This window comes from Artibeus jamaicensis, unplaced genomic scaffold (genome assembly GCF_021234435.1).
Source record: "Artibeus jamaicensis isolate MK-2021 breed Jamaican fruit bat unplaced genomic scaffold, CSHL_Jam_final contig_327, whole genome shotgun sequence".
Lineage (NCBI taxonomy): Eukaryota > Metazoa > Chordata > Mammalia > Chiroptera > Phyllostomidae > Artibeus > Artibeus jamaicensis.
This window is the reverse complement of record NW_026521772.1, coordinates 4,954,845-4,977,426: the sequence shown is the minus strand read 5'-3', so window position 1 is coordinate 4,977,426 and position 22,582 is coordinate 4,954,845. Positions and strand designations below refer to the sequence as shown.

At 53.8% G+C, this 22,582-nt stretch overlaps 1 protein-coding gene across 1 annotated transcript in view; it reads right to left on the bottom strand.

The window, feature by feature from the left end:
* Positions 1-22,582, bottom strand: part of CACNA1E (calcium voltage-gated channel subunit alpha1 E) — a 403,397-nt gene that overhangs the window by 316,050 nt on the left and 64,765 nt on the right. The window contains exon 2 of the mRNA XM_053663734.1: positions 9,599-10,034. Coding sequence (XP_053519709.1) covers positions 9,599-10,020 — 422 coding nt within the window. The 5' untranslated portion in view covers positions 10,021-10,034. The remainder of the gene's footprint in view (positions 1-9,598; positions 10,035-22,582) is intronic.

Genomic DNA, 22,582 nt, shown 5'->3' with positions numbered 1-22,582 from the left:
CGGCCCTGCAGGCTGGGCACTAACCATTCGGCACCATGGTCTCAGAGAGCAATGGAGGGCCACCTCCAACCCACATTACAGATGGTTCCGAACGGAGCCCAGAGAGGACAGGAGATGTGGCCAGGGTCACACTTGGTGGCAGCTTCCTCTGCAGAAACATTTCTTTTTTAAAAAAGATTGTATTCATTTATTTTTAGACAGAGGAGAAGGGAGGGAAAAAGAGAGGGAGAGAAACATCAGTATGTGGTTGCCTCTCACATACCCACCACTGGGGGCCTGGCCAGTAACCCAGGCATGTGCCCTGACTGGGAATTGAACCTGTGACCCTTTGGTTTGCAGGCTGGCACTCAATCCACTGAGCCACACCAGCCAAGGCTACAGAAACATTTCCTGAGCAACCCTATGTGAGTCTGGCCCCGTGCACATGCCAGACTTCATATCATACACCTTAGGACTGTGTGTGTCGCGAATATAGACCGTGGGGTGGGACTAGCAATGCATGTGCAGGCACCTTCCTGGGCCACCTCCCTGAGACAGCGCCATCCAACTCAGCCAGGTAAGTGCCATTCACCTGCAGCAGAACCACGGTCGCAAACCTGCCACGTGGGCCGGAGAGCCGCACACACCACCGGCAGCCCCTGGGCACTAACACCGTTCCTGTCCACCCTGGCCTGTCTCTATAGGTTCCCCGCCCCCCACGCCACCCCGGGCAGCACACGGAGCTTCCTGGAAGAACCTCTGAATTCAGCAAGCCTCTCGTGACGCTGCCCCCACCCCACCCAGGAAGGCTCCCGGCTCCCCCCTCTGCGCCGGATGCCACAAGCTGGGCCACACGCGTCCCCGAAGGGTTGCTCTGGCTCTGGATAAAACCGAAGCTGTCAGCGTGCTCATTAGTGAGCCGGAGAGGTGGGGCGCACCGGCTGACAATGAATGATTCCATCTCTCCGTTTCCTGCTGACAGATTATTAATTCATGGGGCCTCCCCAGCGGGGCCAGAGAGAGAACACAGGCTGCGAAAGTTCACATTTCAATCTGAGGCCGAGATGAGGGAGGGGTGTCAGGGAGCTGAGTTGGTCCTCAGGGGCCAGGGCACTGCGTGGGAAGGCCTCCTCCCGGCCCTGCTCCCAGGACTCCGTCCTACAGAAAGGAAAGTGCCTGTCGCAAAGGCACAACTGGGGCAGGTCCCTGCAGTGCTGCTTGTCATTACAAAGTCACCAGAAGCCCCCCTTGGGAGGGGGCTGCATGCGCAATTGTGGTTCGGCTGTGCCGTGCTAGGGAATACCACGCAGAAGTAAAGAGACAATACGGACATCTTTCCAGAGCTGCCAAGGGACAATGCCCATGATATAGTGTTAATCTTTCAAAAGACGAAGAGTAAAATAAAAATGCAGACCTGTAGGTCTAGTATGATTCCATTTTCATGACAGACAGAAGGAAAAGGAGGCAGAAGTTTTTTCTCAGCTTAAGTAAGAAACACAAGGAAGAGAGCAACCGCAGCAGATGGGCAGGCGGACCAAACGGCCTTGACCCCAGTAGACCCAAGCCAGGAGTGCGGGGCCCACACTGCCCCCACCCGACAGCACTGTCCCTAAGTATTAGGTACTTCTGCGTATTATTTCTGCACTCTATGAACAGAAAGGGAATTTACCTAACTGCTCCCCATGCTCTTCAGAAATTTGGGAACAGCTATGGGTTCCCACCACTGAGATCGAAGGCAGTGGGTGACGGCCTGACAGGAGCAATGGGCTGGGAAATGGAACGTGTGCAGCACTGTGGGTGGAATGCAGAGGTCCCAGGCAAGTGGTGGAAGGAAGGGAGGGAGGGAGGGAGGGAGGGAGGGAGGGAGGTCCCTAGCTCTGCATTTATTCATTCCTTCTCCTCTGTGGGCTTTGGAGAGGAAAAGAGGAAGCGACAGTGACAGCAGCCAACAGCAGAAGAGAAGAGGAAGAAGAGGGTGCAGGTGTGTGGGAGTGGGCTGTGAAGGGTTAGCGCCCCCAGTGCCCCGGGCTCAGAGGAGGCCACAGAGTCAAAGGATCCCAGCGACTGGCCGCACGGCCTGGGGGTGGCACTTCCTTCTGTGTGCCTCACTTTCCCACCTGAACACTAAAGGAAAAGTCACGGGAGACGATGTTTTTAAAGATCACAGTGTCTGGAATGCTGCAGGTGCTCTGTGCTCTTCAGCCCTGAGTATTTCCTTTTCTACTTGTGTCTTCGTCCATCCAGGGACGTCGAGAGAAAAACACCCTTGGCTCATCAGCAGCCAGGCGTCCAAGTGAACTCTTTGAGGACGGAAATGCTGTGCAGGGCGGCGAGGGTGATGGGAAGCCCCAGGTGGTCACGCTGCTCTGCTCAGGGTGAAAAGCTTCCACGTGAGACAGGGTGGGTGCAGTACACAGAAATGACCACTTGGGGATACCATAGAACAGGACAATTTTTCTCAAGAAAAAGGGAACAGGACAAAGCATGCCGCTGACACTAGAGGGCGCTTGCCCCCCTTCCCATTTTCTTCTAAAAGGTGGCTTAGCGAGAATGGATTCGTATCTTGACAGGCTCAGACTTTATAGTCTCTTGAAGATGCTCCAGCATGGCCCATGCCAGAGGAACGCATGCTGCTCACCTGCCCCTCAAAACAGAGACCAAACTAGGACGGTGCCACAACAGGGAAGCGCACTCAGGGCCTGGACGCCTGGGGCCCATCGGGGCTGAGCGCCAGGCTGCAGTTTTCTCCCCTAGCTCCTCCTTCTCAGTGTGACCTTGAAGGAAAGAACCAGGACAACAGAGAAACATGCAACCCTGCCGAGCCCTGGCTCGGGGCGCCATGCTCTGGAGAAAATGGAAACACTTCTGCTTTCTCCAGGGACCTGCAGTAGCTTCCAGAAGAGAGCAGAGGGGAGGGTCCCCAGGAAGTGAGCGAGAGGCGGGACCCTGGCTGGAGAAGCCCTCTACTCCCCTGCCCGCCCTGCGTCCCCCACAGCCTGTCTCGAGGGGAAGCTTTTCTGAAACCACCAGAAGGTCTGAAGGAGGGAAAAGGGCAGGGAAAAGACAGTCGCTGGAGACCAACCCTGGGAAGAGACCCTTCTTTCAAATCCCTGGAAGATTTCCCGGTGAAGAAATTCAAGGATGTACATTGAAGCTCCCCCAAAGGGCCCACCGTAAAGCCACGTCTCCAGGGGTCACGGGAACTGGGTCACTCCCCAGGGGGAAGCCCAGTTGTCTGCATCCGCAGTGGCTTCCTGCGCGGCTCCGAGTTCTCAGAAGGCAGGGCACATGCTCCAGGTCCCTCCTTGGCTCAGTGCTCACACGTGGGGTTGGCTGGTGATAGACAACTCAGCGTGCTGCAGGCTCACGATTTCTGTGGGCCCGGCACGTGCTCAGGTTTCTGCACGGCTGTTCTACGACAACCGCAAGAGCCTGCAATGCCTCATCTCTGAGCGAGGGGGCTGGACTTGCCAGGGCTGCGAGGTCAGACATAGGTGCCGGTCACCCAAACGAGTGGATCAGCCCCGTCTCAGGCAGCAGGGAGGGGTGGGGACTGCCGTGGCCCACAGAGGTCCCGCCCCTCCTACAAGCATGCAGATTTAAACGGTATTAAAATATCAGATCGTTCTGCAGAACGCTTCTTTTTAACTAAACAAATTCTTCCCATGAACCCATCTGGCATCAATATTTCTACAGATTCTGGTATTCTAAGAACCAATAAACCAGGTGACGCCTGGCTTTGCCAGCAAGTGGCAGCAGGTGGAATGAAGTCCCCACTTAGTCTGACTGCATGTTCAAGGAGCCGGCTGCCTTTCAGGAGTTCAGAGAAAAAGTGGCCCAATGACTTTCAAAATTCACCCAGAAGCTTCGAGGTTGAGACGTCTGTAACGGCTGACACGCACTGAGTCTTCACCACGTGCGAGGCACTCTGCATCCTCATTCAATCCCCAGAGAGCTGCCGGGGCCACTGCCGTACACACACCCCCCACTCCGACTCTGCCCTCTGCGTCATGGGCTTTAGTGAGCCTCTGAGGCCGTGCTCTAGTGACAGCAATGGCAGGTGACACAGCCCCTAATGGGAGGAACGAGACATAAGAAAAGAACCAAACGCTTGACTAATAAGCATTTTACTCACTCTTCCCAGTGCTAAAAGGTTGCTGTTCTCATTCGTCATGCTGCCGTTTTCACTCCACCCGCGTCTAGTGAGTGCCTGTTACGTGCCCAGGGATGTTGTCAAGGACAGAGACACAACAGGGAGCGGGCAGTCTGCTCTGCTTTACAGCCGAGTGGGGGCGCAGACACATAAACAGGCGATCACCAGGCAGGGTGATGAGGGCTATGATTACGGGAACTCTGCTCCCCCCTGCACAGAGCAGGTTCTACCAACCCGGCGGGCTTCCCAGTTACACTAGTGCCCTTTCTTCCAAATCCATACGCAGTACAGTCCCAGATGAACTGTTTCTATTTCTTAGATTGGGTTGGCCAACAAGTCCATTTTAGTTTTTTCTGTAAAATAAAAGACACGTTTTTTCATTTTCATCAATAACTTCATTGATTTGGCTATTTGGAGTATGTCGGCTCTTTCCCGCTATTGGCTTCTAGTCCATAGAGGCCAGAGGTGCTGCTAAACATCTTCCAATGCCTAAGACAGCCCCACAGCAGAGAGTTATTTGGCCAAAATGTCAACAGCAGCAAGAAACTTCACGAATTACTCTTTGCACGGGCGATCAGTCACAGCACCTTCTCCACACAGGGCATGAATCTTTGTTTTTTTGCATTCCAGTTGTTTTTACCTTTCTTAGAATAATAAAGCATAATATGCCAAAAATGTTGCATATCTCCTTCCATCTTCAATATGAAAATGGCTGCACAAAAATCCACCAATTCTGACAGGTTCTTTAATGGCATGTTGACCAATGGCTGGCACAATGCGATCTGACAAAATTGTTTCGAGTCGAGTTAAAGACAACTAAGTGCTGCCAGAGCCATCGCACGGAAAAAACGTGACGGACTCTTTGGCCGACCCAGTGACTCCCATTAGAGTGTGCGGCACGCAGCCAGTGCCCCCTAAGTGGTGGCGGTCACTGCGACGGCGTGGGCTTCTGCACCCAGCACCACCCCTAACTCTGAGGCCTGTTTGTCTCTTCTGTAAATTCAGGAATAACAATAGCTAGTTCGTAGGGTCATTGTAGAGGTCAGGTAAGAGGCAGCACGGAATTATATGAAGCACCAGTAAAACACGGCCCCATGCCCACTCACTGAAACTACAAAACTGGACACACGAGGAACGCGCAGTGTCACCTGAGGGGTCCACAACCCCCACCTGGGCTCGAGGAAACCTTCCAACAGGTTCTTTGGGAAACAACATGCTGCACAAGAGACTCTGCTTCGTGTCCGTGACCTACGGTCTGTCTGTCCACCGGAAAACACCCGTCCCTTGCGGTCTCCTCCTCCCCCCTCACTTCCTTCCACTGGCAGCATTTGGCTCACCCAGCCCAAGGCAAAAGCTGCTGGAAACCTCCCATGTTGGCTTCCAGTCGGCTTCGTGCATCCCCAGAGTCTTGAGTCAGAGCCAGAGGGAGGCAGGACCCCTACAGGGGCGGCTGTGCAGGCTGCCAGCTACGTGGGCGGTGGGCGGGCCCGGGGCGGGGCAGGAAGCAGGCAGGGACAGGACAGAGAACCCCCCTGATTTCCTGCTGTGGCAAATCCGAGTCTGAGGACGGGCCAGGATGCCCTGCCCTGGTGCAGAGGATCCTGCCTGCAGCATGGAAGTCAGAGAAGCCAGACAGCAGGGGACAGAGAGAGGAGAGGCCCCCTGCCTCCAAGGTGTGCGGCAGGCAGAGAACAGACGCCCACGTCCTCGGCTGACTGTTCACCGGGACCTGCACGACCACTCGGCTGGCCCAGGAAACTGGGCTGCCTCCTTCCCAGGAAGCCAGCTGGCTGGAAGAGGAATGGAGTCCCTGCAGTGCGTTTATTTCCTCAGCTATAAAACAAATATTTATTGTGTGCCCACTACATACGGGGCATTGTTCTGTACACCAAGTCCCTGCTTTCCAGAAGCTTCCACTTCAGTCCTGGGAGACAGAACGATGCACACACACACACACACACAACATACATGTGTATGTTTCTGTGTGTTTGTACATGTTTATGTGCATGTCTGTGTGTTGGGAAAATGAGAGTAAGGGCAGGGATGAAAAATAAAGCAAAATAAAGAAAGGCAGTGACAATGCAGGGGGTGTGTCTCTCTGAGCGAGTCCCAAACGGAGGGAGGAGCCGCACAGGTCTGGAGGGAAAGAGCTGGTGGGAGAGGGACCGGGAAGCCAGCACCTGCGGGGGTGTGGGCTCAGCACCCTCCGGAATGTCCTGGGGCCGGTGCAGCTGGGGCAGATTTGGGGGCGCATTAAGGGAGGCGATCGTGGTATAGAAACTGGGTGGCAGGGGGCACTGGGGACTGGGGATTCAGGGGAGGGGTGTGAAATTATCTCTAAAAGAGTGTGAGGGCCAGTGGAAAGGGGGGAAGTAACAGGACTTCTGGGCAGGGCTCAGGCGTGGGTCATGGACTTAGAGCAAGACCACTCGGCATGGCTGTGAGGTTTTCTCCAGCAACACTTGATGCCCAAGAACAGGTGGCGAGTGGGGTTTAAACACGTTGGGGCCTTGCCAGCCCAGGACAAGGGAGCCAGGAAGGAGCAAGAAAGTTGAGGGTGAAAACAGGAAGCGGTAACAATGATGGTGATGCAGCAGGGAGACTAGAGACCACCCTGAGGCTCTGGACATTCTTGCCCTTGGCTGATGACCACTGGGTCTTAGAAAGAAGAGGTGAGAGGCAGGAGGTGACCTCAGGTGAAGAGGTCACCGTTTTGCCCCAGGGAGTAATTTGGGTGCTTAGGATGGAATTGAACTTGATAAGATGGAGTGAAGATGTGGGCAGGGAGGAGCCAGTAAAAAAGTGACAGGACCGAAGTCTTGTGGATGCCAGTGAGATGGAAGAGTCCAGGGAACAGCGCAGAGGGTGCTGGACGGAAGAGCTGGAGGTCAGACAGTGAGATGTTCAAACTGAGGTCACAGTGCCAGGGCCACGTGGGCAGGTCCAGGCAGCGAGGTCTCCGCCAGAAGCTGGGAGGTGAAGGCTCTGGGGGGAGGGGTTAGGGAACCAAGAGGCCGGGATACAAGAAGAGCCCTCTAAGAGGATGTGGAAATCCAAGAAGGGTTGGCAAGAAAGGAGATGGAGAGAGAGGCAGCAAACCAGGAGCCAAAACCCTCCTCGAGGGAGCGGCCTGGGAGGCCAGACGGCTGCCACAGGAAGGGGCGGTGACGGTCCCGTCTGCTGGCAGATTCAGGCACGTGCAGCACCATGGGCAGAGGAGTCTGCAAGGCACTGCCACCAGCCCCGAAGGTGTCTACCTGGCCACTGGAGGCAACATCACTGTCTCTATCATCTCACACTTTATTTTCAACCCACTGCAATGGGACCTGGCTCCGTCCCCCCGACACTGTTCCCAGGAAAGTCACCTGCTTGTTGCCAGAACCACACCCCTTTGCCAATCTCGTTTTATCTCTCAGCAACTTCCCACACAGATGACCGGGATGAACACGGCTTTGTCCCTGGGCTCTCCGGCTTTCCTCTGACCTCCCCCGCCGCTCCTCCTCAACCTCTTTGGGTGCTCCTTCCCCACGGTGACACTGAGGAGGGCTGATATGTCCCACCTCCCCACGGACCTGCCCAGGTGAAAACACAGTCTCCAAACCATCCCCACCCCACGTAGGGGGCGGCCATTGGACCTACGCAGCCCCCAAGGAGTGAAAGTTGAAGTCAGAGCTGCACACACAGTGCGGGGCACGGTGAGGCTAGTTTTCCCGTGAGCACTGCAGAATTCTTGAGTTAGCACACATGACAGACAGTGAGTGACATTAGGAATGCGCAAGACAGCCTCTGCCCTCAAGGACTCTGAGGAAGACAAGACATAGGTGTGCACAAATACAGTACTTCTGCACAGCTGCCTGGCATTCCAAGGACCACCTACCTCCTCCTACCCATTTCCGAAGCCACAATGAGGTCACGCCTCCCTGGTTGGGGCCGCCTGGGAATGAGCCCCCAGCCAGTGCTCCCGCCACAACAACTCAGGAGGTGGTTGAGACGAGAAGTCAGGCGCTGTGTGAACTGGCACAAAAGGCCATCGGCCACTGTGGTGGAAAGCATGGATTCTAGAATCAGACGGCCAGGGTTCGCATCATGAGTCAACGGCAAGTCACAGAAACAATGCAGCCATCGCTGGAGGGGCCCCGCGAAAGCCCCTTAACTTCTCCGCGCCTCGTTGTTTAAATGGGCGTACCCATCACGCTACCTCACAGTCACGGTGCAGGCTGACATGAGTTAGTGCAGTGAAGGTGCTTAGATGGCTGTCAGCACTTTGAGAGCAAGCCAGGCTGTACAGACAAACCACCCTGGGAAGTGAACGACAGGACAGGAGGTCTGTCTGAACCCCAGGTTTCAGTGCACAGCAGGGCTCCAGGAAGGAAGGAAGGAAAGAAGGAAGGAAGGAAGGAAGGAGGGAGGGAGGGAGGGAGGGAGGGAGGGAGGGAGGGAGGGAGGGAGGGAGGGAGACTCAGATTAACTTCCACAGGAAAAGACCACCGGAGACCAGCTGACCTAGCCCTGCAGGCACCATCCAGAACAACCATGGACACCGGGTAGGTAGATTCCGCCATGACCGCCACAATCCCAAACACCTATTGCTGGTTTCTTTGCACCTGATGGCATCTCACAGCTCAACAATCTGTGGCAAGAGGAGACACAGGTACGGACCACAGGACGTGCAAACACGCAGAAGAAACACTGGCATCCAATGGACAAAACAAAGCCCCCCGGTGGGGGACAGATATGGTGACGGAAAATGAGATGAGATACCACCTTCCCTGAACGTATGACACCCAGGAATAAAAACCCAAGTTCTCAACGAGCACAAATTAGGTTAAAGGTGGGCAGAGGCAGAACACAGATCTTTCCACTCTATACCAAAAAATTGGAGATAAAGTCACGGGGCAGCGGAGCACAGATCTTGGTCAATCTTTTCTGCCCACTGAAGATCTGGCCCAAAATGCAATCATTCACCCAGGGATGAGATCAGAAAGAGGAGGCTGAGCCACCGTTCCGGGAGGGGCGGTGAAATGGGTGATTGGCATTTGGGTGGCTTCTTCGAGGTTTCACTTGGTCTCCCCTCCAGGGCAATCAGTGTGAAACAGCCCCCGCTCTTTCTCCACAGGCTCTTAGTAAACTGGGTGTGTTTTGGGGAGCAAGCTTACTTCATCCCATTTGATAGGAGATGACTTCAGTGAGATTCAGTGCTGTCTACAGCTGGTTGGCAGGATGGGGGCTGACCGCAGGGACCCCACCTGGAGGTCAAACGCCTCTTTAGAGACATGGGCACCTGTCTCATTGGGCCCCTTCGGCGGGAATGCCCCGCTCACCTGGACCTCAGTCCTGGCCTTGCCCACTGCCCTCCACCCCTCCCTGGCTGTCCTGCTGGGCTGCTCCCACTGCTCCCTCTCACCCCCAAACCACACCCTCCGGGCTCCACGGTGCCTGTGCCCCCTGCGCCCCCACGGTACTCACTCCCACTCCTTCCGCCGGGCCTGCGGGGTGCTCTGCATCTTGTGCGCCTCGTGGGCTTTGATGATGTCCCGCTGCTCGATGAGGCCCCCGCGCCTCCGCTTCATCACCTCGGGGCTCACAGGGAGGAAGGGGCTGGAGCCGCACTCCCAGCCGGCACCCTCGCCCTCCTGCACCGGGAAGAAGTTGTCGAAGCCGGAGGCGGTGGCACGTGGGGAGGCCGGCAGCATGCCCGCCTCGTCGGAGGCATCGGCCTCCAGCAGGGCGCACTGCTGGGGCCGCCATGCCTCCTCCTCAGGCAGAGCCAGCACGTGGTGGTGGTGGTGGCCCACAGACCCCGGCTCAGGGCTCCCGCCGGCGGCTGGGTAGGGGGTGGGCTCGGGCAGCCTGCGGCCTGGGCTCAGTCCACGCATCTCGGGCACCATCACAGAACATTGCTCTGCAGCGGGGTAGGGGTTGCAGGGAAAGGATGGGGGGGGGGAAGGGAAGGCAGGGGTGGACACGGGGAAGTAGAGAAGAGAGGAGGGTTAATGACATCGTCCTCCAGAGCAAGGCTGCAGACAGCGCAGGCAGGAGGAAATCAATGACGGCTGAATTCAGGAGCGAGCCGGCGGGCCAGGCTGGGTACCGTGCCAGAGGCTGGGTACCACGAGCTGAACACAGCCGGATCTCTGCCCTCACACACTTCACAGCCCAGTGCAGGAGACAGCGGTTAAAGAAATATGCAACAGGGATGAAAGTCTCGGGTGCGGCTCTCCCGAGAGGAGAATGAAGCGGAAGACTGTCCCTCTCGGGCCCGCCTCCAGGAGGGCTGGCTGGCGGTTCTCTCCCACTGGTGGAGAGAGAGCCCCTCCAGCCCTCTCCCCCAGACCAGCCACAGGTGGGCTGTTCTTGAGAACAGGGTCCAACACTGGGTTCCTTCCCCTTTCTCAAGCACATGCGTACGTCCAGGACCTGGGGAGTGTGGCCAAATACAGCACCTCAGCTGGCTGGGGAAGAGCTTCTGCAGAGGGGACTGAGGGAACCTGGAAGGTCCAGAAAGAGTTCGCATAGCAAGCCTGAGGTCTGGGACAGTCCACCTGGCTGTAGAGTCCTGAACTCACCACCCTTGAACCACATCTGCTCACTGCCCCCGCCCCAGTGCCAGGAGCCCAACACCCCCACCAAACCACGCCCCTAGTGACCGTGCCCCCTGGCTCAGAGAAGCGCCCTGTGCGCTACACGCCCAGCGAAGCCCTGGTATCCAAATCGCTCAGGCAGTGCTCAGGGAGCACCCACTCCGCACAGGGCCTGAGCTGGACCCCCAGGCCAGGGGTCCTCCCAGACGGCCGTCCTCCAGCCCCTGACCCTGCCTTCCTTGGTGAGGCTTCCTTCTCTACGGGGCCGTGCTGGTCAGCGCTCCGTCCTCAGCCACCAGGGCCAGGTCAAGGGAGCGAGTACAGGGTCCAGGGTGAGCTCATCAGAGAGGAAAAATGAAGGAGAACATACATTACACAAACAGTGGGGCGGGGCCCTCAAAAGAGTGATTCACGCTCCTCACGTTGTCATTCTGTCTCAACTGCGCTTGATGGATTTTAAATTTATCCCTCATTCCTACGATGTTTAAATGTCTCTCCCCCAGCACACACGTGCACGCGCCCCTCCCTGGCTTGTGCCCACTCCCTCCTCGGCTTCGGCTCTACCAGAAACTCAAGGAGTCTCCCCTCCCTCTTGTCCCTCCCCAACGCAGGCTCCCGGACACCCTCCCAGCTCTCACCAGGCCACCGGGACCCGGCCCCTTGCCTCTGCTTCCTGGCTCACCCCACCCTCCCTCTCCTTACTGGACGCCCCCCTTCCCAGACGCTGTGCCAATTTGCATTCCATCTTTGCCAAAATTACAGCAGCAGTTATATACACTGCAGAGTTCCCGTTTCAACGGCATCAATTTTGTGAATATCAAAACATGAAATTATCTCATCTTTCCTCTAAGAATTCTTGTTAAACAACCCTTCTATTATTGATATAAATGTTCATCAGGGAAGTCTGTCGCCCCCCACTGCCTGCCAAGCCGGACAGTGTCCAGCTCTGGCCGTCATCGAGCTGAGAGAACGAACGCCTTCCACCTCAGGTAATTCAGACGAGACAGAGCCTGGGTATTCGGAGGAGGACACCTGAATCAGTTCTATTCTTGGTCTTCCTCCCCCTCGCCCCCAAATCCTAGCATCTCTTGAGATCCTTGAGATCAGGGGCCTGGTCTTATCTTTCCGCATCCAGCACCCAGTGCCAAGCCCGCGTGTACCAGGTTGCTGTGCTGGCCATTCACACCGTACATCCTGGTGATGCCCCTCCCAGCCACATAGGAGCGTGCACTCCCTGGCCCTCTATGTTTGAGCAGGGTCATGGGTCATTCTGGCCACTGAGCTTGGAGTAGAGGGATGTGTGCCACCTCAAGGCTAAGCATTGAAATGCTGGTGAAGGATCTTGAGATCCAGGGGCACTGGCATCGGAGCCTCTCTAAGAAGAGCCCAATGGCAATCAGCGGTGCTTCCAAGGGCCACGCAACTCCTGTTGCAACTACTCAGATGCTGCTGCTGCTACTGCTGCTGCTGATCACTATTTGGTCGCAAATTAGATGAAAAAAATGAAGGCTAAACTAAGTGAAATGAAGGAAAATACACAGGAAACCAATAGTGATGGGAAGAAAACTGAGACTCAAATCAATGGAGTGGACCAGAAGGAAGAAAGAAACAACCAGACAGAAAAGAATGAAGAAACAAGAATTCAAAAAATGAGGAGAGGCTTAGGAACCTCCAGGACATCTTTAAACGCTCCAACATCCGAATTATAGGGGAAACAGAAAGGGAAGAGGAACAGCCACGAGTGGAAAACTTATTTGAACAAATAATAAAGGAGAAGTTCCCCAATCTGGCAAAGGAAATAGACTTCCAGGAAGTCCAGGAAGCTCAGAGAGTCCCAAAGAAGTTGGACCCATAAAGGAACACACCAAGGCACATCATAATTATATTACCCAATATTAAAATGAAGGAGAAAATTCTAGAAGCAGCAAGAGAAAAGGGGACAGTCACCTACAAAGGAGTTCCCATCAGACTGTCAGCGGATTTCTCAAAAGAGACCTTACAGGCAAGAAGGGGCTGGAAAGAGGTATTCCAAGTCATGAAAGGCAAGGACCTACATCCAAGATTGCTCTATCCAGCAAAGCTTTTATTTAGAATGGAAGGGCAGATAAAGTGCTTCTCAGATAAGGCCAAGTTCAAGGAGTTCATCATCACCAAGCCCTTATTATATGAAATGTTAAAAGGACTTATCTAAGAAAAAGAAGATAAAAAAGATGAACAGTGAAAGGACAGCAAACTCACAGTTATTAACAACCACACCTAAAACAAAAGCAAACTAAGCAGATACCTAAAACAGGAGTGGAGCAACAGAAATGGAAATCACATGGAAGGTTAGCCACAGGAGAGTGGGAGAAGGGGAGATAGAGAAGGTTTAGAGAATAAGTAGCATAGACAGTGGGGAGAAAATAGGGGAAGGGCAAGAGTAGTGTGGGAAATGTAGAAGCTAAAGAACTATGACACATGGACATGAACTAAAGGGGGGGAATGTGGGTGGGAGGGGGTATGCAGAGTGGAGGGGAGTAAAGGGGGGAATGGGACAACTGTAATGACATAATCAATAAAATACATATTTTTTTAAAGATAAGTGGTAGGCACACAAGTGTTCCCAAAACGACCCTGAGCTGTAAGATATCGGTTCCACTACCTACCCCAGCAGGAGGAGGGCAGCAGGGTTCCCCATTCTCTAACGTTAGAGATGAAAACCCACAGAGGCGAGTACTTTTTACGATGTGACACTACCCAGCTGAGGTGCCATGCTGAGTTGTCATCTACAAATGACTCTCTAAGAGAGAGACCTGGTCCAATAAACAGGCTTCCTGCTCGGCAAAAGGGAAGGCAAGGGAATGACCCTCTCTCATCGTCTTCCCCCACCTGCTCAGAGAAGAAACTCTCTGGGGGCAGAAATAAATGCTCATGCAGGGATTTTCCTTGTCTGAGGGAGCTTGTTGCCCAACCACAAAGGGGACGTAAGACTGGGACTTTCTTTTCATTGGCTGGGACCTCCCAGGGCTGTGAGGGCACATCAGAGTCACCTCCACTGCTGGCTTTGAAATTCAGCTTCACAGGGCCTCGCTCCAGAGAGTCTCATGCAAAAGCTCTTGGGCAGGCTCAGGAATCTGCATTTAATAAGCACCCACTCTGCCTAGGAGTCACGTCTTGATAAACACTCTTCGGAAAGCAGCCCCTAGTCCTGAGAGGTTGTGCCAAGTTCCTAAGTGGCACCATCCTGGGTGACTGAGGATGTTAAAGGCCCCAGAACTGTTTCCCCTCACCCATTCCAGTTCATGAAATGAAGGAGCCAGAAATATCTAGGACTGGTCCTTGCCCCGCCCCCTCCCCCAGACCAGAGTCAGTTCTCGTCCCTCCCACGTTCCTCTCCATAGGTCTCCGTTGTTACGGCGATGATTCAAGGTTGGGCTGATGTCCAAGAGCAGTTTGACAGGCTGGTGCATCTTGAATGCAACCCAAGCCCCAAGGAAAACATTCTGCTTCAGTCCTGGAACCATCACTGAAACCACCAGCATCCCTGTGGGGGCGGAAAGAACCCGTGATCTGGCCTCGGAATCTCTGAGCTTGGGGTACAGCCACTGCCACTTGCTATTCAAGGAATCATTGGCAAATTCACTTCTCTTGAGGTCGGTCTCCTCATCTGAACTATGAGAATGAGTAACAACAGAGCCAACAAAATCCGTGGTGAGAACCAGTGAGGACAGAGTCCGGGAGAGCACCCGGAGGCTGCACCTTCTGTTAGCAGGGAGGAAAGAGGAGAGGTGGGTGGCCGGTGGGCCAGGGCAACGGGGCAATGCCCGCCCAGGCAGGACGGAGAGGGAGGGCACAAGGCTTCACCACACTCCTCAGAACCAGGTGCGATTTAAAATTTATGAATGGCTTAGTTCCAGAACTTTCCATTTACCATCTTCAGACTGCGGTCAAATGCAGGTAAATGAAACCACGGAAAGCAAAACCACGGATAAGGGGGAACTCCTCTTCTCAGCTCTGCCTCAGTTGTGTAAAAGCAGCCACAGACAATACATAAACAAACAAACGGGTGTGGCTGAGTTTCAATAAAACTTTATTAACAAAAACAGGCAGCTAACACCTGAGCCTGGAGCTTCAGAGGTCTCCACTAGACTTTTTCTCTCCAGCTTGGAGACCAAGAAAACAAGAAAAAAGCTTGGCGGATCTTGCAAGAGGTCTAGAAGCCAGACCTAGAAGTGGTGACTATCACTTCCCCCGTATTCCATTAGCCAGAAAGAACTCTGTCACCAGTCACCAGGTCCTGCTTGGCTGAAGGGAAGCAGAAATGCAGCTCATTGGCGTGCCAAGGCAGAAGGGAAAACCACTACGGATGAGTCCCATCAATCTCTCCCACGCCATCACTGTTTGTATCACGATAGAATTACAGAGTAAATACAAAGGAAATAGTTACAAATACCTCCAATCCACTAACTGTTGGCCAGTCTACTGGGGTAATAATCAGCTGCTGAAAACTAGCCACATCGTGATGTGTACAGGCACATTTTATGTAAAAGAAAAGGGAGAAACCCTAAACATCATCATAAACCATCAGTTCGCCAAAGGATTCTGACGACTGGAAAAGCAAGACCTCAAAACTGTAATACAATGTTGGTGGGTACGAAGCAATTACACAGCAGGCTCCCACTGCAGACACAGCTCTCCATGGTCCTTTGATTCGGAACTACCCCTCACACCCCAGCGTCCCAGCTACTAAAGGGCAGAGACCACACCGGCTTTACTCACCGCTGCACCCCATCACCCTGTCTCTCTCTGTAGGCATTCGATACACATTTATAAATGGAATGAATGCAGGGATGGGAGACAGGGATGAGACGGACCGGGCAGGATGTAGAGAGGGAGAAAGATGCTCTGCAGTTGCCCATACCATCCTTTTGCTACTGTGGCAAGTGAGTCCCCTTTAAGAGTTAGCTTCTGCAGAAATCCTTACAACTATACTTGAGTGTTGGGGACCGCTCTGCCTGGTTTCAGGAATTGTAACTATCCCCCATGGCTAAGGATGAGCGAGTGACCTCCAGAATGCCGAGCCACAGGAGACAAAAGCTTGTCTCTGGTAGCAAACGCTGCCTCAGTTTCCTCTCCCTGCCCCCAAAGCATGGCCGGAAGTCAGTGGTCAGTAAGACTCCTCACAGAGAGAGGGGCAACCTAAGCCAGACTCAATCACTTGGGACACCAACATGGAAGGACTCCGGGGGCTGCAACAAAGAGGGAGCAATGGACCCTTGCCCCCCAGCTTTGACATAGCCCGAGTCCCCATGTTCTCTGGAGAAACACTTCCTGGCTCTAATCCACTTAAGCCTGAAAACCTGATGGGGAGGGGTGCAGCTCCTTGCCTTGCTAGAGTGGTAACTGGGGAGAAATCTGGCATAAGAAAGAGTTCCTAAAAGTCCTGTGAAGTCTGCTTTGCTGAGAGTGCTTTCATTCCTATGTTAAGGGTCCAAGCAGGAAATGAGTATGTCTCCCAAATTTTCTGCAACCCCCTTTCCTGACAGACACTGACTCAGACTAAGCCCTCAGATTTCTTTGAAATGTTATCTACTGTTTGATCCTTGCCACCCTGTATTCCTGTGTATTACAACCCAATAAAAGCCCCTGGAGGAAGGGACTCCTCACCTTTTTCCTCTGAGAAACTGGGCACCTCTCCTCCCCAAGCAGACCATGCCTTGGTACTGTTTACTTTCATCCAGAGTGGATAGGGGGACTTGAGGGCAAAGTTGCGCCCCACACTTGAGCGTATAAAAGTGGTTTTAAGGGGCTTTTGCTGCAACTTTCCAATTTGCTTTAATAGTCACATTGACTATTCTGCCTTAAGAAGCTGCTTAGAACCTCCACAGGACCTGCTTGAGTTAGGGAAGAGAATAAGGGCGGGCAGCCTTCCCATACCACCGTGCAGAAATCACTCTAGAAACAGTTGGGCTTCCTCAACAAACATTCCTTGAGCACCTCCTCTGAGTTGGGGACTGGGCAGGGCACCAGAAACTCTTTATGGTCCCCCAGCAATAGTCCAGAAAGAAACCCAAAGAAGGGGTCAGGCCGCGCACGGCTGCTTTACAAATCAGAGCACAGTTCCTTTTTAATACAGACGAAGAATTTCTTCGACGAGAGTAGCTCGAGATTCCTTGCACACTTGTCACTTTTCTAGGATTTGTCACCTCCTTTAGTCTACTTCCCTAAAGCGCCCAGACATAAAATCAGACAGACAGACAAAGGTCAAAAGGGACCTGCACTTTCCCTGAGGACCTTAAGAGGAACAGGAAACTAAGGGCAGAATAACTGCTCCTCAGACGGTCTCTGGCAGGAAAGGTGACCAGGAGTCAGTAACGGTTAGAGCTGGAGAGGAAGAAGAGCCGCACTCCCCTGGCTTGGTGTAAACAGAGGGGAGGTGCCACAGTGTCCTGGCTCGGTGCAGACAGGGGCTGGTGACCAATGTCCAGGAGACCAGCAGGTGCTTACCACAAACGTGTCTGTCCAGCATCAGGCTCAGACAGCTGAGCCCACAGTGTTGCAAACTTCTCACAGGGCCTCTTTTCCATCAAAACACTGCTCCAGTGTCAATCCCAGGAGCACAGGGGGTCCCAGCTCATGCCTGCTGACATCTCTCCCACCCACGCCGAGAGTACCGGAGTGGACTTCCTTGGAAGTCACGCTTTGAGGAGGAGCCCGTTACTGCCGCAGTCGAGTCAGAGTGGGAGAGGGCACAGTGTGCGCCCAGATGGAACCCTCTCTCTGCCCTAACACCCGTGCGGGCTTTCCCAGGCCCTGGCCCAGGAGCAGCCCACCCTTCGCAGCTCCAAGGAGGGGACGTGGTTTGCACTGAGAGCACCAATCCAAACTCCCACCTAGAGAAGCAAGCGCAAAGCCCCACGCCTGGCATCCCAGGTCCCCACACTGTGGCCCCAGGGAAGAGGGACGAGCCTACAGCCCCCGAGGGCCTTGCGTTTTAGCCGCCCGGGAGCCCCTGTACACGGTGGGGCCCATTCTTCCAGATCCTGAGCTCTGCCCCACTGTCTGCCATGCTGGCCACTCCTCATGTGGAGCGCCCAAGGTGAGACCTGCCTCTGAACCCAGAGTTTGTCCAGCCACCTTCTCAGCTACAGTCAGACAGGTGTGAGGTTACGAGAAGCCCGCCAACAAGAGGAAAGGTCACGGGGAGCGAGCTGGCCGCTCCGGCACCCACGGAAATGGGAAGGGACATTCGGACCCTCCAAGGCAGGCCTGGCCCCAGAAAGCTCTCAGACTCTTTCCTCCAGTCTGCGCTCTCTGCTCATGGCTACACTGTTCTTCCTGGTCATTTATCGTGTATTTTACCACATAATTACTAATAAAGATATGATAATTAGCCTGTTTTTTACTCCGAAGAGTTCACTGAGTGCAAAATTTGCACGTTCAGGGATAATATGACCCGAAGGATTTTTTTGGCTCCATAAACATACCCGGCGGATAATCCCGGCAATTCCAGTGTGGCCACTCCGGGCGGTGTCCCCACGGTTGTGCGACTTGATACAGGGCACTTGTGACATTCAGGCCAACAACCAGACCAAACTGAACATGTCTGCACACCTGTAGCAAGCTGAAAAGGAAACCCGTGGTGGGTAGTATGGTCCCTTCTGCAACATGCTGCCGTGCCCGCCCTCGAGCCATGGCGCCAGCCAGGGTGGGTCCCAGTTGGACGGAGCCACTCAAGGGAAGCCCATCCCCGTGCCAGTGATTAGTTAAGGAAAGAGCCTGGGACCCGCTGAAGGCCAGTGAACTACAAGGGGAAGCTCGTGGAGGCTTCTGGGAAAATTCTGCCAACTGTTCAGGGAATTCCCTCCGGATGCGGTCCTACACAGGTATGAGCCTCGGAACAGATGCCATCACCTCACTGCCAACCTGAGGATGAAGCTGCCACCTGGAGGAAAGCAGGGCCAAGCTAGTCCTGGGCAACGAAGATGGCGTCACCAGATTCAGTCACTCTGGAAACCACTCCACCGATAGACCACCCGAGACCCGAGGCAAGGCAGCCCCCCGTGGCTGAAGCCCATTCACTTCCCTGACATTCTCTGCTGCCTGCCCCCCAGAACTGCCCACGCGATGATAAGACTGAACTACCCCACAGCCCACACGTCCATTTTCAGCCGTTTCATGGCAGGGGAAAGCCCCCTTCCCTACTCTGTGTGGTTTCGGGTAGTGCTTCGCCTTCTGTGCACAGACACTAGTCTCACACCAAGTTTCTCGAGACTGGGATTCTCAGAACCCTAGTATAATGGGAAAGTGACTCAGCCCAGAATGAATCAAGTTAGATTCAATGGAGCCAGCGGGAAGGTGTATGTGGGGAGGGAACATTACAACTGGATTCTGTGAAAAAGAACTTGGTGCAATTTGGTCTGAAAAGGTTTAGTAGTCACCGTAGACACCCCCACTACCCCCACCACCATCAATAAATATAATAAATGGTTGATACCAAATTTCTACTTAAAAGGCCATTCATGCTATAAATCCCTGATGATTTCATTTAATTCTTTTTAAAAATCTTGCACAGCCACTATTATTAACTGAGTTTTACAAAGGGAGACACTAACACTTAAAAGGGCACAGTATTTCCCCAAGGCTGGGGTCGCACCATGAGGAAGTGGCTGAGCCTCTAATCCAGGGCGGCCTGACTCCAAGTGCCACACTGTCACTCCTGCGTCGTCCTGGCCTCTAATAAAGCAACAACGGAGCAGTAACGATGGTGGCAATGACTTTCACTTATTGAACATGTACTCGGAGCCAGAAGCTCGTGCTTGTTAACCACCCTATGAGCTAAGGTTTATGGTGACTACACCCCTTGAATAATGGAAGCTTAGCCAGGCCACATCTGAACTTCAGTATCTAATTGCTCACCCAACGTCTCTCGGGGCAGCTGCACTTTGAAAGGAGATGGGACCTCAAATGGTCCTGGCCCTTGGGGATGAACCACTGCGTGTTTCAGGTACTGCACGTACATGTACGTGCAGGGGGAGTAAGTTCAAGTTCGTGCATATCTGTGCCAGAGGCTACCTGGTCCCTCCCGCAGGCCTGTGCAGAAGCTGCAGACTGTGCTCGGTGGCCCTCCCTCTCTAAGCCCAGCACTGTGTGGGGGCAGAGCATGCACTTGGCCCATCAACACCCCTGGCCTCCCCAGGCAGCACCTCGCAGGGACGGCTCAGAGGGGTGGGGAGGGGGGGTCACCACCTATCATTTCGTCATCGTCTGATGAGAACTGAGCAGCAGCTCTGTTCTGGGAGGGAACAAGGAGGAAATGGGCAAAATGAGTCTTGGGATCTTTCCACCTCCTTGCCTAGTCCCTAGTGTCTGTGTCTGTCTGTCTGTCTCTCTCCACTTTATACCCCCCCCTCCAGCTGCCGCAGTCCTGACACGACTCTCCAAGTATTGCCAAACTCCTGACTGGCTTCGCCATTAATCTTATACAAAAAAAAAAAAAAAACCCTCCCATGATTAAGGCAACCTGTTTAATTCAAAAATTAAAACAATTCGCCCTGGCTGGTGTGGCTCACTGAGCACCGCACTGCGAACCACAGGGTCGCCAACTTGATTCCCAGTCAGGGCACGTACCTGGGTTGCGGGCCAGGTCCCCAGTAGGGGGCGTGCAAGAGGCAACCACACATTGGTGTTTCTCTCCCCCTCTTTCTCCTTCCCTCCCCCTCTTTCTACAAATACATAAATAAAATGATTCTTTTCTGACTTGCAGAATTATCTATAAGAAAGGTCTCACGGGATGACCTCTATTGGGAAAACAGGATTACATGAAACTGGGGAGCATCAGACAGGCTGGGCCACAGGCCAGCACACATGCCAAGCCATGGTGCCCCTCCCCTGCCTCTCTTCCCACCCCTGACCCCAGCTCCCCCAGCACCAGCCTCTGAGTGAGAAGTGAATAAAAGCCATTTAAAGGGGGCGCAGGGAGGTGGAAGTGAGCAAAGTGGGGATAAGTGGGGACAGAAAGAGACTTGACTCTGGATGGTAAGCATGCAATACAGTATGCAGACAATGCTGTATTGGGTCATACACTTGAAATATGTATGGTTTTATTAACCAATGTCACCCCAATAAATTCAATATACATACATACCTACATATGCGCCCTCTAAGGTGCCAGGGTCCCAGGGAGCTGGGCTAGCGACCACCGGGCAGTGATGGCAGGGGGTGAGACAAGAACAGGGGCTTCTGCTCGTCATGTGTAAGAAGAACGGGGGGCTGCCTGCTCCGTCTGTGCACACTGTCCAAGCACTGTGGTCTGACTTCTTTGGTCCACCTTCGCCAGCATGAGTTCAAGTACAGGCTATATAAAAGCTCAGTGGCAAGAAGCCCTCTGCTCCCATATGAGTTATAAATATAAATTACCTGGTTTTGAGCCAAACACCACACTAAAAGCTTAATAAGCCTTCTAGCTAATCTTCTCAACAATCTTCAAGGTTTTTATTTTTTTTAATGAACTGAGTCATTCTCATTCATCCAATCATTTCTTTATTCAACGCATTTCTAATGAGCATCCATTACAAGCCAAGCATTGTGCTAGGCCTCAGGGCAAAAAACAGACCAGTAAACAGATTCTGACCCAGCAAGGGGGCAAGTGCTCAAATAGTGAGAAAAAGACTAAAGGGGCTTTAGGCGTCCACAGTGGGCGCTGGGGAGTGGGGGGTCGGGGCACCTTGGAGGACCGGTCATTTAAGCCGGGCGCCCCACTGCGGCGTGTAAGAGTCGCTGGCAGAGAGGGTTACAATTGAAACACCGTGTCCAGGGCAGGCCTCTCTGAGAAGGTGACGTGTGAGCCAACGTGAAGGCAAGGCTTGGGCAAGGCGGACACGTGGGAAAACAGGAGAGGCCGTACAAAGGCCCCGGGGAGGGAGCTTGCCTAGTGCGCTCATTCGGGACCCGCCAGGAGAGGCTACAAGCGGAGCAGCTGGACCGGGATCAGAGACGTCCGTCATGTGCTGGGCCTGTGGTGAAGGGCCTTGCCTTTTGCTCTGAGTGGAACAGGAGGCCGTTGGAGCGTTTCAGGCAGAGGTATGACACTACCCCCCCAGGCTGTTGGTGAGAACATTCTGGCAGGGGGTGGGGGGAAGGCCAGGAGACCTGTTGGAAGTTATTATAGCAAAAACACGGGTGGGGGCCTGCTTCCTCTGTGGAACTCTGGGCTGAGGACGCCACCCAAAGGGCCTGATCAACCGGAGCTCAACACACCAGGGGGAGTAATGGAGGCAGAGAGAGGCCTGAGCTAGACGTGGGCCACTCCTGACGTGCCTGCCCCCCCGAGTGACACAGGAGAGACCCTGAAAACTTCCTGTCTTCGGCGCACACACCTGCGTACAGATACAGTCCTGAACTGGCCTCAAGGTTCAAGCAAGGGAGAGACAGGAGACCAGAGGCAGGGCAGGCAAAGGGGCTGGTAAAGACGCCGGTGCTCACACGGGGGCGGGGAACACAGCTAAACTCCAGACACAGCCCCTCTGCAGCCAGCGCCAGAGGGTCCAGAGGCCAGGTGCTCCACCCCACTGTCAGGCCGTGTCAGTTCCGGGAAAGAAGGGGTAGAAGAGAAAATATCAATTAACTGTATATTTAATCAAAAATATGACAAACCATCACCCTAATGGGTGTGGCCCAGTTGGCTGGGTGTCACTCCGCCAAGCGAAAGGTCATCGTTTTGATTCTCAGTCAAGGCACAAGCCTGGGCTGCAGATTCAGTCCTCAGTCAGGCATGTGCGAGAGGGGACCAAGTGATGATTCCCTTTCTCCCTTTCCCTCTAAAAACTAAGTAAATGAATTTTGTTAAAAATGACAAAGCATGAATTAATGAGAAAACTTCAGACTAGAC